This window comes from Phodopus roborovskii, unplaced genomic scaffold, assembly GCF_943737965.1.
Source record: "Phodopus roborovskii unplaced genomic scaffold, PHOROB, whole genome shotgun sequence".
NCBI lineage: Eukaryota > Metazoa > Chordata > Mammalia > Rodentia > Cricetidae > Phodopus > Phodopus roborovskii.
Window position 1 is genome coordinate 4,409,031 of NW_026126423.1, and position 16,758 is coordinate 4,425,788.

Consider the following 16,758-nt stretch of genomic DNA (forward strand, 5'->3'; position numbering starts at 1 on the left):
ATGAATATCATTGGTTTTTTTTAAAAAAAATGAGAATTATACTGATTACAGATAACTTTTTATAATAAGGCTACTCCCACTGGGGGTTCTAAGTATCAAACTCCAAAATCCTTCAGTTTGTATAGCAAGCACTTCACCCTTTGAGCTGCCTTGCTTGCCATGGTTTTGCAATTGTAATTCTGCCAGTTCAGGAGTGTGGACCGTGTTCCCATCTTCTGGCATCTTCAGGTTCTTCTTCCATGTCTTAAAGTTTTCAGTGTAGAGGTGGTACACTGTCCTGGTGTCTTTTCTTTTTAATAAAATTTAATTTATGGGAGATGGGATATTTTCCATAGTTTCTCTTTTGTTAAGTTTCTTATTAGCAAATAAAAAAGTAACTGATTTTTGCATGTTGATTTTTGTATCCTATAGCTTTACTAAAAAGTGTTTCTCATATATAAAAATTTCCTGGTGAAGTCCATAGAGTCTTTTAAATATAGAGCTATGTATACAAATGGGATAATTTTACTCTTGTTTCTGTTTATATCCTGTTTCTATATCTTTTTGGCCTTAGTTCTAGTTAAGAATTCTGATTCTATATTGAATCACAGTGGAGAGTTGGCACCCTTGTTTCATTCCAGATTTAATAGGAAATGCCCTCAATCTTACCTGAATTGATGTAATATTGCCTGTGGGTTTGCCATATATAATTATTATTATGCTTAGGTATATTGTATTTCCAATTTCCTTAGAACTTTTATCATAAAGGCATGCTGAACTTTGTCAAATAACCTTCTCTGAATCTATTAAGATGATCATATAATCTTTTTTTGGTTATATTTTTGTCTCATTTCACTTATTGCTCTGTAGATGTTGTACCAACTTACATTCCTGAAATGAACCCAGCATGTCATCATGTATGGTCTTACTGTGTTCTTGAATTCAACTACAAGCACTTTATTGAGGAGTTTTGCATCTATGTTTATTAAAGAAATTTGCCTATAGGTTTCTTTTTTCTATTGTGTCTTTATTCAGTTATGGTACCAGGTTAAAACTGCCTTTGCAGCATTCTTTCATTTTATACTTTGTGGGGCAAATTGAGAAATATGAGTTGTTAGATCTTCCTTAAAATTGGGTAGAATTTGTCAGCAAATCTACCTTATGTAAGGCTGTTCTTTGTGGAGATACTTTTCATTACTGTCTGTGATGGTTTGAGTGAAAATGGATCCCAAAGACTCATATATTTTACAACTTGATCCCCATTTGGTGGAACTGGGAATGGTTAGGAGGTATAGCCTTGTTGAGGATGTGTGCCATGAGGGATGAGCTTTGAGGTTGCAAAAGACTTGCACAATTCCCGGTGCCTGCTCTCTCCCTCCCTCTCTCTCTCTCTCCCTCTCTCTCTCTCTCTCTCTCTCTCTCTCTCTCTCTCTCTCTCTCTCTCTCTGTCTCTCTCTCTTCCCCTCTGCCTCCTACTTGCTAGTCAAGATGTGAGCTCTCAGTGGCCTCTCCAGATGTCCTTGCTGCTGAGCCTTTGTCCTGCCTCTGATTTCTAACCCCTGCAACTAGAAGACAAATTAAATGTTGTCTTTTATAAGTTGCCTTGATCATGATGTTTTCTCATAGCAATAGAAAAGTAACTAATATACTGTTTTAACTGCATTGCTTGTTTTGATCTTTTAAAATTGCCTCTATCTTTTTTAATTTTGATATTCATGAGTATAGAAACCCATTTATTCTAACTTTTCCAGCTTTTTGGAAGATAGTTTTCACAGTATTCCCAAATGATCATCTAGGTTGGAGGATTGTTGGATCCTGTTCTTACAGTTCGCCTTTCACCTTGTCTTGTGTTGGTATCTCTTTTGGTTAATTTGACTAAGGGTTTGTTCGTCTTGCTATCCTTTTAAGAACCGGCTAATGCATTTTAGTTTGGCTTCTTTTTATAGAATCTTGATAGATCTTGAGTTGGATGATTAGGGTAGCTGAGATCTCTGTTACTTTTTTCTTTCTTTCTTTCTTTTTTATTTTAAATGAGCTGTAAGCTTTCCTTTTAGGGAAATATCAGGAGATTCTGATTCTGGCTGAATGTGTTATGATTTCATTTGATCCTAGAACTTTTTAAATATCTTTCCAGATTTTCTGAATGGTCCTATTCATTCAAATTTATATTGTTTAGTCTCCATTGTCTTTATGTAGTTTCTGAGATTTCTTTTGCAGTTGCTTTCTAGTTTTATTTCACTCTGGTTTGATGAGATACATATTTTTCCTTTATTGTAGTTGCAGAATCTTATTTTGTGGCCTAAAATGTGATCAATTTAGGAGTTGGTTCTATATGCCTCTGGGAAGAATATGTGTTCCCTGTTTGTTAGATGGACTATTTTGTAGATATCTATTGAAATCAGTTGAGCTATGGTAGTATAATTTAGCTTTAATGTTTCTTCACTAATTATTAGTTTGAATAGCTATCTAAATATGAGTGGGATATTGAAGTTTCCTGCTATCAAGACCTTTGGTACCCTTTGTGATTTTAAGAAACCAAAAGTTCTAAGATTCAGTGCCAAAAATACTTAGAATTGTTATGTCTTCTTGATGGATTGTTTTCGTTAACATGTAGTTGTCCTCCCTATCTCTTTTGCTCATTTTGCTTTGAAGTCTACATTGGCAGAAATGAAAATCCTCTTGAGTTGGCTCACTGCTTTTATTTGCTTAGATTGACTTGTATCCTTTGACTCAGTTTTTGGACTTTTGGCCAGCTAAGTATATTTCTTAGAAAAAAAGAAAACAGTTGGATACTCTTTTGTTTGTTTGTTTTAAATCCAGTCTGTTAGTTTATATCTTTTTCACTGGTGAATCCATTTGCAAATAAAGTCATTATTGAGAGGGATATGATGTGGTTTGGTGATTCTGGTTGGTTGGATTATTGTTGCTTGTTGTCTTCTCTTCTGCTCAGACAAACAGTTTGCTGTGTTAGACACAAATGATTTTTCAGTCCTTCGTTCTTCTGTTGCTTTCATGGAATCTGTGCTTTCCTACATGTTTTATGTGAAATTGTCTTTCTTTCTCTTATGTTTATTGTGTTACTTAAAGAATTTGCTTCAGTGCTGGTGTGGCTGGCGTGAATTGCTTTAATTTGTGCTTTTCTTGAACTGCTTTTATTTCTCCCTCCATTCTAGAAAAGATAATCTTGCCATTTATAGAAATCTAGGTTGACAGTTACTTTTGGGGCCTGAAATAATGGATTATTTCATGTTTTCTTGGCTTTAAGAATTGCTTGTTATTCTGATATTTCTGCCTCTGTGTGAGTTGGCATTTTCCCCTTACAGCTTTTAACATTGATTCTTTGTATTTTTGGACATCTTGACTATGATATTTTATGTTAGAGATTCTTCTCTGGCCATAACTATTAAGTTATAAATTCCTCTTGATTTGGGTGTCTGTCACTTTCTTGTGTCTATCTGTTACAATTTTATTGAATAAATTGCCTATGCATTTATATTTTGTCCCAGCTTTTTCTTTTACCATCTTCATTCTTGAGTCTAGTCTCATGAATGTATCTTGAAAGTTTTGGTAGTATCTGCACATCTGAATTTATTATTATCATGACTTTTTCTCTGTCCCTGAAGTTTATTCTTTCACTTTGTCTTGTTTCTTCTTGTTGTTGTTTGTGGTGATGGTGATGTATGTGCACGTGGTGTATATGTGTGATATTTTCTTGCTTGTGTAACATGCACTTTATCCACTAAATAATCTCTTTGGCCCCCAAAGAAGCTTTCTACTGTGTTTTTATTTAATAAATTGATCCTTTTATTTCAAGAATATAGTTCTTGTTAAGTGTCTCAATTTCCTTACTGATTTTTGATTTTCTTTCTTTCTTTTTCTTTTTAGTTTCTTCTCCAAGTTACTAGCCATTTCTTTTACTTTGGTTGCTTTCTTGTCTGGATCCTGAATTGATTTTCTTGCCTTGTTCTTGCACTTATTTATTTGAGTTCTCTGCATGGTCATTGATTCCTTTTTAATGTGGGACTAGGAGATCTTTTGACATTTGAATAACCTCACTATCTTTGGTCATCATTATTTGGGAGTTATGAGCTTATAGAAGAAAAGTAGTATTTTTCTGTGTTTGCCTCTGACCTCCACATACTGTCATGGGTAACAATCAAGTGCCTGTCCTCAAACACTTGTATCATTACGATATCATACATAAAAAATAAAAATAAATAAAAATGAAAATATACGTGGAGGAATGGGAATCTCCATAGCAGGAATATAAAATGGTATGGCCATCATGGAGGATAATTCAGTAGTTTCAACCTGCCAGTTTTCTTCATGATAGCCAACACCTACAAACATACCAGTACCCACCAACTGCTGGCTAATCAGACAAGTACAGTAGACTGGTTCTTCATAATGAGTGTTACTACTAATAAAGAAAGCAAAGTACTGATGAACAAACATGCGTAATGTTGGAGACATAATGCTAAATGATAAAAGACAAATGCTTTGTTTTTATGATTATATTAACTTGCATGAAAGGCAACATTATAAACACAGAAAACCGATTACTGGTTAGGAGTGCAGAAGTGTACTGTAATTGTCAGTGTTGTGGTGTCCTCGAGCTGGATCATGGTGATAGTTGTACAGTCATTTGAATTTCCTGGAGCTCTTTTGAATTGTACCTTTGAGATGTGTGAGTTTGATGATGTATGATACTTCCCTGCTACCGTTATAAACAGTCAAAAATATATATTTTAAAACATTGTTTTTTTTCTTTTCCAGATAGTTATCTGCAAGAAATTTTCTGAGAAGCTAGAACAGTTTCCACTGCTAACCTCTTGGTATCAGAGGATTCAGGAAGTGCCAAAAGTAAAACCAGCAGCTTCTAAGTGTGGGATCCACTTTCTGAACTTGCCAGAATTGCTGAATTCTGAAAGTAAAGCACACATGAACTCTGATGAAGTGACAGCTGCAGAGGAACAAAATGGCCCCTTATTTACCGGAGGACCAAGACCAACCATGACCAAGTTAATGGTATGTAGCTTGTTTTATTACTTTTCTTTAAAAAAAAAAAAAAAAAAAAAACAATCCTGTGAGCATTCTTTCCCAACTAGTAATCATTTTCTGGCATCACCTATTACACATTACTCATGTATCAATTCGTATCATTATTTACCAAATAATGTTTCTGCCATTTTTGTGTTCAAATAAACCACAATAAATCGAATAGGTTTAATGCTGTTTGTCTTTGGTACCAAGTCAAAAAGTAGTATTTTTCTTAAAACATATTGAAATATCACATTGTAGACCAGTGTAACATCATATCTGATCAAGTGTATCATTTTAACCAAGCTTGCTATGTTAGAGAACTTTGATTTCAGTTCTTTTTTTAGTTATTGATTGAGTTAACGATTTTTAGTCTGATTTATTAGATTAATGGCATTATTTTTTAATTTCAGATTTTGAGGGTTTTATACATGAGTACTGTATTTATATCATTTCTGCCTTCCCTGTTTCTTCAAGTTTTTCTGTAACTCCACTTCTCAAATTCATAACCTTTAATTGTTGTTATTACATACACACATACACACACACACACACACACACACACACACACACACACACACACACAAACCCAAAAACCAAAGTAAAACAAAAACCCCATTGAATCCATTTAGTGTTGCTTGTGTGTGTATGTATTTAAGGGTGTCCACTTGGGATTGGATAACCTATCAGGGAACTCGTTCCTGGGGAAAACTTATTCTCCCTTTCTCTCTCTGCAGCCATAACTGCCTATAGGTTTTCATCTAGGGCTAGGGCCCTGTGTTACTTCCCCTATCTGAGGTTGGCTTGACGATTTCATGGGAACAGTTTCTTTATCATATGTAGAAGACGCTATCTTGAAGATAACATGCTAGCCCCTTGAATTTTACAATCTTTGCCTTCTTCAATGCTTTCTGATACTTGGGCCTTGTGTTGCAGTTGTATCAACTGGGGCTGGACACACAATGGACTGTTACTCTCTGTATTTTGACCAGTTGTGGATTTCTGTATTAGCCTTCATGTGCTGCAAACAGAAGCATTTTTTGATTAGGGGTGAGGCTACCCTTATCTGTGGGTTTAAGATTAAGTATTTAGAATTCAGTTAGGTAGTAGTGATTTCTCCTATAGGGTCCATGACCTTACCAGACACAGATAGTTGGCTATGCTTACAGTTCTAGGAATGAATTCTCTACTAATGAGCAGGCCTTAAGTCCAATTAGATAGTTATTGATTAACCACAAGATAAAGACAAATGACACTATTGCACCTTTGTGGGTATCTTTCATGCTGGCCATGGCCTTTACAGCTGAGAAGAACTATTGATTTTTCTCCCTTGTTAGCTTGCATGGTACCTATCAATACTATTAAAGCTAATCCTCAGGGAGGAGGCTTCTAGGTCATGTCTAGCTCAATTCCTCCACATCCTGTCTCTGAAGTGTGCAGTGTCTTCAACAGTTGGGTCTTTCCAGTAATTTCTGGAAGGTAGCAAGGAGCAATAGCAATAGCCTGTATTGTACTGAGAGGTGCAGTCTTTTAATTTAAGATGATATTTTAAGGTTAAATGTAAAGAAATAGAACTTAGAGAAATCATGAAATTAATTTAAAGATTTTAAAAAATAGAAAAGTGAATAAAAACCTCAATTTACTTTCCAAAGTGTATATACTTGAGGAAGGTACGTGTGTGTGTGTGTGTGTGTGTGTGTGTGTGTGTGTGTGTGTGCAAGTAGTGTCTCAATATAGTTGTATTTCTTTTTAAAGACCCTAAAGTAGGAATAAGATTGGAAGTGAGTAATAAACTCAGAGTAAAGGCAATAGAAATGTGATAGGTGATTTCAGAGAGATATGTTTTTTATTCTTATAGAAACAAATGAGTACTTGATTTCTAGATCCATAGTTATACCTGTATCCCTAGTAAAATGATTGTTCACTTTTTCTTTGGGGACCCAAATCCAATTAGTTGTCATGAATGAAAGTGACCTCATGAATAACTGTTAAAAGGAGAATTATCAGCAATTTTTATTGTATTTTACTTGCTTAATTATGGTTTTTTTTTTTTTTTTTTTTTTTTTTTTTTTTCCCCTCTTGGGAAAGATGAGAGTTCTTAATGTTGCTTACTCTGGCCTGACTTATGGGCTCAAGTAACTCTCCTATTTCAGACCTTGTAGTGCTAAGACTTACACTTATACACCAACATCCCTGGCTATAAATTGTCCTTAAATAGGCTTGCTAGAGATGATATCTGAACAGTGGATGTGGACTCACGTTTTGTGATTGGAAGACTGTAAATCCATATATTTAATGTGCCACTGTCCATAGAACAAATAATAAATTTACAACTTTTGGTTGTTGGTTGGTTGGTTTGATATGGATCTTATGTAACCCAGGTTAACCTTCATCTCTTGATCCAAGTGCTGGGATTAAAGCAGTATTTCACCATGCCTAGCTTTAGATGCATAATTTCTAACATAGGAAAGAATGCTGAAATACAATTTAATGAATTAAAAAAAGTTTTTCTTTAAAATTTTAGGATATGTTAGAAATACTATCATCAGATAAATTGATAGACTGATGTGTTCTGGGTTATGAGTTTTTTAGGTACAGTAAGTGTAGCTTGCAGTTTAAATAAGTGGTTGTCATGTATAAAGATAGACTGATGGACAATGGAAGGTCGGGTTTTTGTATTTTGTTTTTTGTTTTTTCTTTTTTTGTTAATAATCTATATGTTATTTTTGGTAAACTTATTTAGTTTTCAAGTGACTTTTCTCTGTTATGCCATATATGTGATTTGTTTATTTATTTATGTGTGTGGCATTTTGTATATATGTGCATGTGTGTATGTACAACACATGCTTGCCTAGTGCCAGAGGAAGTCAGAAGAAGCCATTGGATTCCCTGTAACTATTGTTAAGGATGGTGTGAACCACCATGTGGGAGTTGGGAGTCAAACCCAGGTCCTCTTCAAGAGTAACACGTGCTCTTAACTCCTGAGTCATTTCTCTAGTCCTGACCTAGTATGTTTATTGGCTTATTTTACATAGTTTCAGTGTTACTTTTTATTACCACAATTAAAAATAATAGAAATGTACTGATTTCAAAATAGCATTTTGAACAGACATTTTATATTTTTTTATAACATTCTGTATTTTTTGTACGAGATTAAATATTTTGGTATACATATGATTAATTTTAATTGTTTTTGTTAGTATAAAAAATAGAACTGTGGTCTTTGAAAACACGATTTTATTGGTGAACTAACTTGGAAAGCTTGCTTCCTTTTCTAGGAGACAGGAATTGAAGCGATATTTTCTCCACACCCTTGTCCTTCTTGGACCCTTGACTGGAACAGCCTTCCTGCTGCTGTCAGCCCAAAGGAAGGTGAGCTTTGGTTTGATTGTTGGTGTAAGATTTTATGTTCAATCTGGATACTCACTTTATTTCTTCTGGTGAGTGCACTCCTAACAATTTACTTTTCTGTGGATTTTATAATGTTGGAGTATGAATTCAGTTTGGTGTTACCTTAATCTGTGGTTCTCTGCAGTATTTGGGTTAAGGGTAAATCTCACAGAGTTAATATTTCCTCCTTTCAAGCATCTACAAATGTAGAACTTAGGACTCTACTCATTAGCCTTTCAGCTTCCAGTTCTGCTTGTCTGTTCTTGTTTGGAGCTGAAGTCATCGACCTTTGTTGCTGGATGGGACTTCCGTGTGGGGTTTTCAGGGTTACAGCTTTCAGCGTTTCTGTTTTATATGGTCATGGTTGCCCCAGCTCTGCAGAGACAGTCAAGGATGAGCTTCTCTTCTCCATCCTGCTATTGTGGTGCAGGTCCCAAATACGTAGAAAAGTCCTCAGGGCAGCCATGGTGCCAATTCAAGGTTATTACACTCATTTTGAGCCTTTTACCCTTTTAAAAGACTTCATGGATTTTTCTGACTTTCAGAAACTACGTTAAACATGTAAAGGGAACTTGTTGAGTTTTAAATACCATTTAAAAATCCTTTTAGGTGGAAAAAATTTTAGCATAGATTAAAGATTTATTTCTTCAATTATTCTCCTGTTCTTTAGTTTTATTTTTTGCTGCAATTGAGTTTTTAAAAATTTTCATTTGTTCTTTGAGAATCCCTTTCAAAGTGTTTTGATTATATTCATCCCCCATCCTCCAAGTATTCCCAGGTCCCCTCCCCAATGTCCTACTCATTCAACATTGCATTTATATATATATATTTATTATTTTTTATTATTTTACATTTGATCCCAGTTCCCTCTCCCTTTCTCTTTCCCTCCTTTCCTCCCTCCCCTCTCCCTCCCTCTCTCCCTTCCTCCCTCCCTCTCTCGTATGTCCCCTGAACCCCCTCCCATCTCACTCCCCCCACTCCACAGGGAGGGTGATGTCCTCCAGGAGAGATCATCAAAATTTGTCAAGTCATTTGGAGTAGGGACTAGACCCTCCCCCCCCTCCTGCCTCTAGGTTAAGTGAGTATCCCTCCATGGAGAATGTGCTCCCAAAGTCCTTCTGTGCACCAGGGATACATCCTGGTTCCATTGTCAGAGGTCCCTTAGACTGCCCAGGCCTTCTAACTGAGACCCACGTTCAGGGTCTGAGTCAGTCTAATGCTGGTTTCCCAGCTATCAGTCTGGGGGATCCACTAGCTCCGCTTTGATGTTCAAATCAGCTGTCTCTGTGTGTTTCTGTAGCCTGGTCTTGACCCCTTTTCTTATCACTCCTCTCTCTCTGCAACTGGATTCCAGGAGATCAGCTCAGTGTTTAGCTGTGGGTATCTGCTTCTGTTTCCATCTGCTACTAGATGAGGGCTCTAGGATGGCATATAAGGTAGTTAAATTATAAATCTCATTATCAGGAAAGGGCATTAAAGGTAGCCTCTCCACTATTGCTCAGATTGTTAGTTGGGGTCATCCTTGTAAGTTTCTAGACAGTTCTCTAGAGTCAGTCTTCACATCAAGCCTATAATGGCTCCCCTCTTATGGCATCTCTTTTCTTGCTGTTGTCTGTTTGTCCCCAGACTCAGTCTTCTTGGTTCCTTATGTTCTCTGCTTCCCTCCTCCTCTCCCTCTCTCTTACTCCTACCTCCCTCTCCACTCACTGCCCTCCATCCCCGTTCTCAATATGCTCTTGTCCCTTTCCCCTTCTGTGGGGGACCTTGTATGACTCTGTTAGGGTCCTCCTTGTATCCTAGTTTCTCTGGCAGTGATCCCTTGCTTTGTGTCTAAAATCTCTAAAATTCATATATGAGTGAGTACATGCCATGTTCCTCTTTTTGTGACTGGGTTACCTCACTCAGCATGGTTTCTTCCAGCTCCATCCATTTGCCTGCAAATTTCAAGATTCTTTCGTCCCCTGCCCCCCCCCCCCACTGAGTAGTATTCCATTGTGTAGATGTGCCACATCTTCTTTATCCTTTCTTCAGTTGTGTGGCATCTAGGTTGTTTCCAGATCCTAACTTTACAAATAATGCTGCTATGAACATAGTTTGAACAGTTGTGTTTGTTGCATGAATGTGCATCTTTTAAGTGTATGCCTAAGAGTGGAATTGACGGGTCCTGTGGTAGACTGATTCCCATTTTCCTGAGGAACCACCGTACTGATCTCCAAAATGGCTGTACAAGTTTGCACTCCCACCAGCAGTGGAGGAGTGTTCCCCTTTCTCCACATCCTCTCCAGCATGAGTTGTCATTGGTGTTTCTGATTTTTACCATTCTGGCAGGAGTAAGATGGTATCTCAGAGTTGTTTTGATTTGCATTTCCCTGATAGCTAAGGATGTTGAGCACTTTCTTAAGTGTCTATCAGCCATTTTTGATTCTTCTATTGAAAATTCTGTATTCAGTTCTGTACCCCACTGTTTAATGGGATTATTTGGTGTTTTTGTGACTAGTTTCTAGAGTTCTTTGTATATTTTGGAGATCAACCCTCTGTCAGATGGGGGTTGGTGAAGATCTTTTTCCAGTCTGTGGGCTACTTTTTTTTTTTTTTAACCCATCAAAAACATTTTGTGCTTCCTAAATATTTCCTGAAGTGTGGGTTTTCACTAGAGCATGCTCTACTTACAAGGGGCACACAGAGAAAACTGACTCTCCCCATCTCTTCAGGCAGCAGTTATCAATAGTAGGGGTACTGGGATCTGGTCTTTCTTGAGGTGGCACAAACAAGTCTTACACATGTCTGAAAGTGGAGTTTTCCTGTACTTCAAATTGCTCCCAGGTAACCACATGAAGCTTAATATTAATTACAAATGCTTAGCCAATAGCTCAGGCTTATTCCTAGCTAACTCTTACATTTAAATTAAACCCACATTTCTTTTCTTTTCTTTCTTTTCTTTTTCCTTTAGGCTTTTCGAGACAGGATTTCTCTGTGTACCCTGGCTGTCCTGGCACTCGCTCTCTCTGTAGGCTGGCTCAAATATACAGAGATCTGCCTACCTCTGTCTCTTGAGTGCTGGGATTGAAGCTGTGTGCCACCACTGCCTGGCTTAACCCCTATTTCTTATCTATGCTTTGTCACATGCCTTGTTACCTTTTCTCAGTACAAAATGTCCATCTTGCTTCTCTGATCATCTGCTCTCAACTCCAGACTCTGCATTCTCCTTCCAGCGTTCTCAGTGTGGGTGTCCTGCCTGACCTTATGGGTTTAGCTATTGGCCAGTCAGCTTCTTTATTGAACCAATCACAGCCACACATATTCACACAGTATATAGGAATATTCCACACATCCCATCACAACTGCTGTGAGTTCATATGTGTAGCTTCTCTACTACGTCCCGAGATACTGTCACATTGCAATCATGTACTGCCTCTAGCTCTGCAACGATCTCTTAGTCTCAAGAGAAGACTAATGTATTTTTTTCCATGAAGCTGAGCATTCAGAATTCTCTTCTTCTCTGAATTGGCCAGTTATGGGTCACTAGGTTAATCGTCTAGCTAGAAGGCATGGATGTACTTTCATAAAGCATCGAAAGGGAGTACTGGGATAAGAAGAGTTAAATTGGAGTGGAGGAGGGAAGAGCAGAGTACAGGAGGAAATCATGGGAGGAATAACTAACACTAAAGACCTTTGGAAAAGCCACATGGAAAGCTACTACTGTAGAAGCTTTCTAAAATATGTGTATACACACACATAGAAAGAGTTACAATGGACTAGTCCTAGTTCTGTAATAGCTCAACAATACATTATGAGATAATACCACAGGGCCTCACTTCAAACAGATGTCTCAGCAGTTAAGAGCACTGACTGCTCTAATTGAGAATCTGCCTTTGGATTCCAGCACACATATAGTTTCTCATAACTGTGCAAGGGATCTGATAACCTCTAGTGATCTCATGAACACCAGGCACACCTGTAGTACACATACATACATGGGCAGGCAAAACACATAAAATAACATAAATGTGACAATTAAAAAACTGTCTAGAGCCAGGAATGTGTTACTCCTTTTTTAGCTGTTGGCCAGTGAGATTCCATTGACCCAAAACATTAGAACCTATTGCCCGTGCTTTTGGTTACCCTGCAGAACTTGACTGTAAGAACCTGTGGTTGAAGACAACGCATACTTAAGTCACAAAACACGGAGAAATCAAGCTAGTACTGAACTGGAAACTTCATCCCTACTTGCATGCCTTTAGCTGGATCATCTGCTTTTCACAAGCAGTGTGAAAAATAAGAAAATGGATCAGCACATCTCCATGGTTTATCCACATGCCAGTCAGTCCTTAACTCTCACCTAAAAAGTTTTCAGTCTTGGATAAACTGGGCAGAATTACCCGGAGTTTTAGATTTGGTGTTTCTTACTACATTCATTAACTATATATAAACAATTTGACACCTACTGTAAGAACCATTTTTTAATTTTTACTAACAAAGGTTGTGTTCGTCCTCATGGTAGAATCAGTTTTAAATCTCCAATCTACCACTTTCTACTGTAACCTGTTTCTCTTCTTATATAACAATTTGACACCTACTGTAAGAACCATTTTTTAATTTTTACTAACAAAGGTTGTGTTCGTCCTCATGGTAGAATCAGTTTTAAATCTCCAATCTACCACTTTCTACTGTAACCTGTTTCTCTTCCTATATCTTGTACTATCGCCTTTCAGTTTCACTTTTAAATCTATATTATCCCTATGTCCTCAGTTTTATTTTTTTTTACTAGTCTGGATACCACAATTCCCATTATTCTTGTGTATTCAAATTATACTCACCTTTTAAGAATCAACTCAAATGCTACTTTTTTAATTAAGCCATATTTCAGAGTCATCTTCTGGATTCAAAACCTAGTTGAGCAACCATCTGCCCAGGTAACTGTGACCAGATGCTCAACTTCTCTGTATTTTGGTTGCTGCAATTGCATCTGTAAAGGGATGATAATGATGTTGTCTTTCAGTATTATTTCTATATCCAGTGAATTAGTATATGAATCACTCAATACCATGCCTACTAAATTGTAATTGTTAATGTTAGCTAATATAGTATTTGGAATTAATCACTCCCCAACATTATATGAGTTTATTTTTAATTCATGCTATATGTGTGTAAGTGTGTGTGTGGTATTTGTATTTGTATGTGCATACAATGCTGTATGTGTGGTCATAGGACAAAATCTCAAGTTGCTTCTTGCACCTTTATGTGGATTCAGTGGATTAAACTCAGGCTTTCACACAAGCTCTTTCTCCTGAAGAATCATCTTGCTAGTCCTACCGTGTTGCTTTCTCTGTCTCTCTGTCTTTGTCTTTGTCTTTGGCTCTGTCTGTCTGTCTGTCTGTCTCTGTCTCTCTCTCTCTCTCTCTCTCTCTCTCTGTGTGTGTGTGTGTGTGTGTGTGTGTGTGTGTGTGTTTGTGTTTGCTTGTCGAGGCCAGAGGTTGACATTGGGTATCTTTCTCAATTGCTTTCCACTTTACCTGTCTGTCCATCCGTCCGTCCATCCATCCATCCATCTATAACTGTATATTTTAAGGTGGGCTTTCTCACTGAACCTGGAGTTCATCAGTTGAATAGGATGTCTGGTCAGGGATCTAACTGGTTTCACTCCCTTCAGTGCTGGGGTTACAGATATGTGCCAACACACCTGGCTTTTCCTAGGCGCCAAATAACTGAATTCAGGCCTCCATGTTTGCTTGGCAAGTACTTTACCAACTGAGCCATATTCCCACCAGCACCCCAAATGCTTTTGTATGTTTAATTTTGGTTTTTATATCACACTTCTTGTCTGTTATAATTACTTGCATGCATGCCTTTTCTCAAATACACTATAAGTCTTTAAATGATATATATATATGTCTTTAAATTATAATGCTGTTATATTTTGAACCTTTTGGTATTTGAAAAACTAAAAGCACACCAAGAAAAGTAAGATAAAAGTTTTTTTTTGTTTTTTAAACTGGGGAAAACTTCCCAAATGTGTTAAGAGTAAGATTTTTTTCCGCCTGCCTGGTCCCACAGCCACACCAGCCCCAAATAACACACAGAGATGCTGTATTTGATACAATACTGTTAGCCAGTTACTAGTGTTTCTTATTGGCTAGCTCTGTCTTAAATATTGACCCATTTCTATTAATCTAAGTATTTCCACGTGGTCTTATCTTACCAGAGAAAGGGCCCGGTGCTCTACTCTCTCCATCATCCATCTTGAATCTCCTCCCTACTACTTTTGGAATCCTCCTTGTCTCCTAGTCCTGCCTATCTTGCCTTCCTATTGGCCAACAGTGCTTTATTCATTAGCCAATACAAGAAACATATTTATAGAATGACATCTCCCTCTCCTCTTTTCTGTCTAAAATAAAAAGAAGGGTTTCAACCTTAGCATAGCAAAATATATCACACAACAGTTATCAAATAAGAATTGCAGTTAACAATATTTAGTCCATTAACATTTAGTAAGATTTAAAGAAAATATTCTATCATCTATCCTATCTTTGTAAATCTAAAGTCTTATATGTATCTATATGTATCTTTAATCTTAACTAAGGAAAACTATAACCATAACTATCTGTATTCAACCCCATCAAAGACCACAGAAGGATAGTATATAAACTCTAGAAATGACAGACATCTTGCTGCCTGATTAGTCACCTGAAATTCTTCTGTAGTGTTTCATCTTCAGCCTATAGGCCATAGTGTGTCTGGCAGACTCCTCAGCAAAGCAGGAAACTTTCTACCTGTATTGGCAGTTTGTCATTCACTTTTCTCTGTGTCCTGCAGAATGTCTGACAGACTCTTCCAAGAAGCAGGAATCCAGTAGCAATGTCCATCTTGTATCAGCAGTCATTTTCCTGTGGGTCCTGCATGTACAGTTTACACAGCATAAAGTCAAACAGTCCAGACAAGAACAGTGTCTTGTCCAAATTGAAAGCAAACTCCATAATGAGTTTCTTCAAGGTCCATCTTCATTTCTGACACAGGTAGTGTTGCCAGGAGCAGTTATGTCTCACTGTTAAGAAAAACCCTAAACCATTTTAAATGCCATATTCCATGGGTCTTTGAAAGGTTAGAAGAATGCCTGTTCATCTTAAATATATCTCTATATATCTAGAAACCTAACTAACTTAACTCTAAGTTTTGACTATTATAGGTAACTATCTATAATCTGTACTAAATTATACATTATATTTCTAAATGAGCTATATAAAGACAATACCTAAACAAGAGGAAAAATATACATATCACAAAATTGATCTTAAATTTGTATCAATAAATGAAGATCCATTCCAAAACAAAATATTCATATCTATACACAAATGTAAATGGATCTTGTTGTTTTTCTAAGTTCACTTAACTGTGAATTTAAAAATATGGTCATATTTAATTCAGAACTCTGCAAATTTGTTATAGTTTTCATTTTTGTTCAGAATGAAGTTCTCAACAAACACTTAATTTTATTTGTCTTACTATCTGAGGTTAAATGATTGAAAAATAGTGTATATAAACACAAAACAATGTTCATGGACTTGTTTAGGACATAATAAGGTTGCAATGGGGAGGAATTTTTATTTGTCTAGCAGTATTCTTGACTTTGTACCAGAACAATGACAAACACTGATAAACATAATAGGAATATAAAATGTTACAGTCACCCTGGAAAATACTTTGGGAATTTCTATTCTTAAAATTGCCTAATTTTATTTTTAAGTCTTTGATCATATTCTTTTTACCCTACAACTCATCCCAGTTCTTCCCTACCTAACTGTTTCACACAGCTTCATAATTTTCTCTCAAAAAAAAAAAGAGAAAGGGAAAAAAAAAACATAACAAAGCAAAACCAAATAACAAGTACCAAGCCAAAGTAAAGCAAAATGCAAAGCACACAAATATAGAGAGTCCATTTGGCCAACTAATCCTGGTCATGAAACCTGCCCTGGAGTGTGGTTCATTTTTATCAGATTCAGGGTGTCTGGTTTAATGTTGAGGTCCTTAGTCCATTTGGAGTTTAGTTTTGTGTAGGGTAATAGATATAGACCTATTTTCATTGTGTCCTGTAAGTTTGAGTATGTTGTACTTTAATTTTCATTCAATTCTAAAAATAATTTCTTTCTTAATTTCTGTCTTGGCTCAATTTTTATTCAGCCATAAATTGTTCTGTTTTTCCCCATACTCTATGTGGCTTAAAAATCTTAAAACTGCTTAGCATATGACTCATTTTATTGTACTTAATTTTATATTATTTTATTTTTCAGACAAGATCTGTAGCTTGGAATTCACAAAGATCCTTTTACCTCTACCTCTTGAGTGCTAGGATTA

At 36.5% G+C, this 16,758-nt stretch overlaps 1 protein-coding gene across 1 annotated transcript in view; it reads left to right on the forward strand.

Annotated features, from left to right (window-relative positions):
* Gstcd (glutathione S-transferase C-terminal domain containing) overlaps positions 1–16,758 on the forward strand; it is an 89,521-nt gene that overhangs the window by 16,107 nt on the left and 56,656 nt on the right. Inside the window, exons 5-6 of the mRNA XM_051185468.1 lie at positions 4,756–5,007; positions 8,298–8,391. Of these exons, the coding sequence (XP_051041425.1) occupies positions 4,756–5,007; positions 8,298–8,391 (346 nt within the window). The remainder of the gene's footprint in view (positions 1–4,755; positions 5,008–8,297; positions 8,392–16,758) is intronic.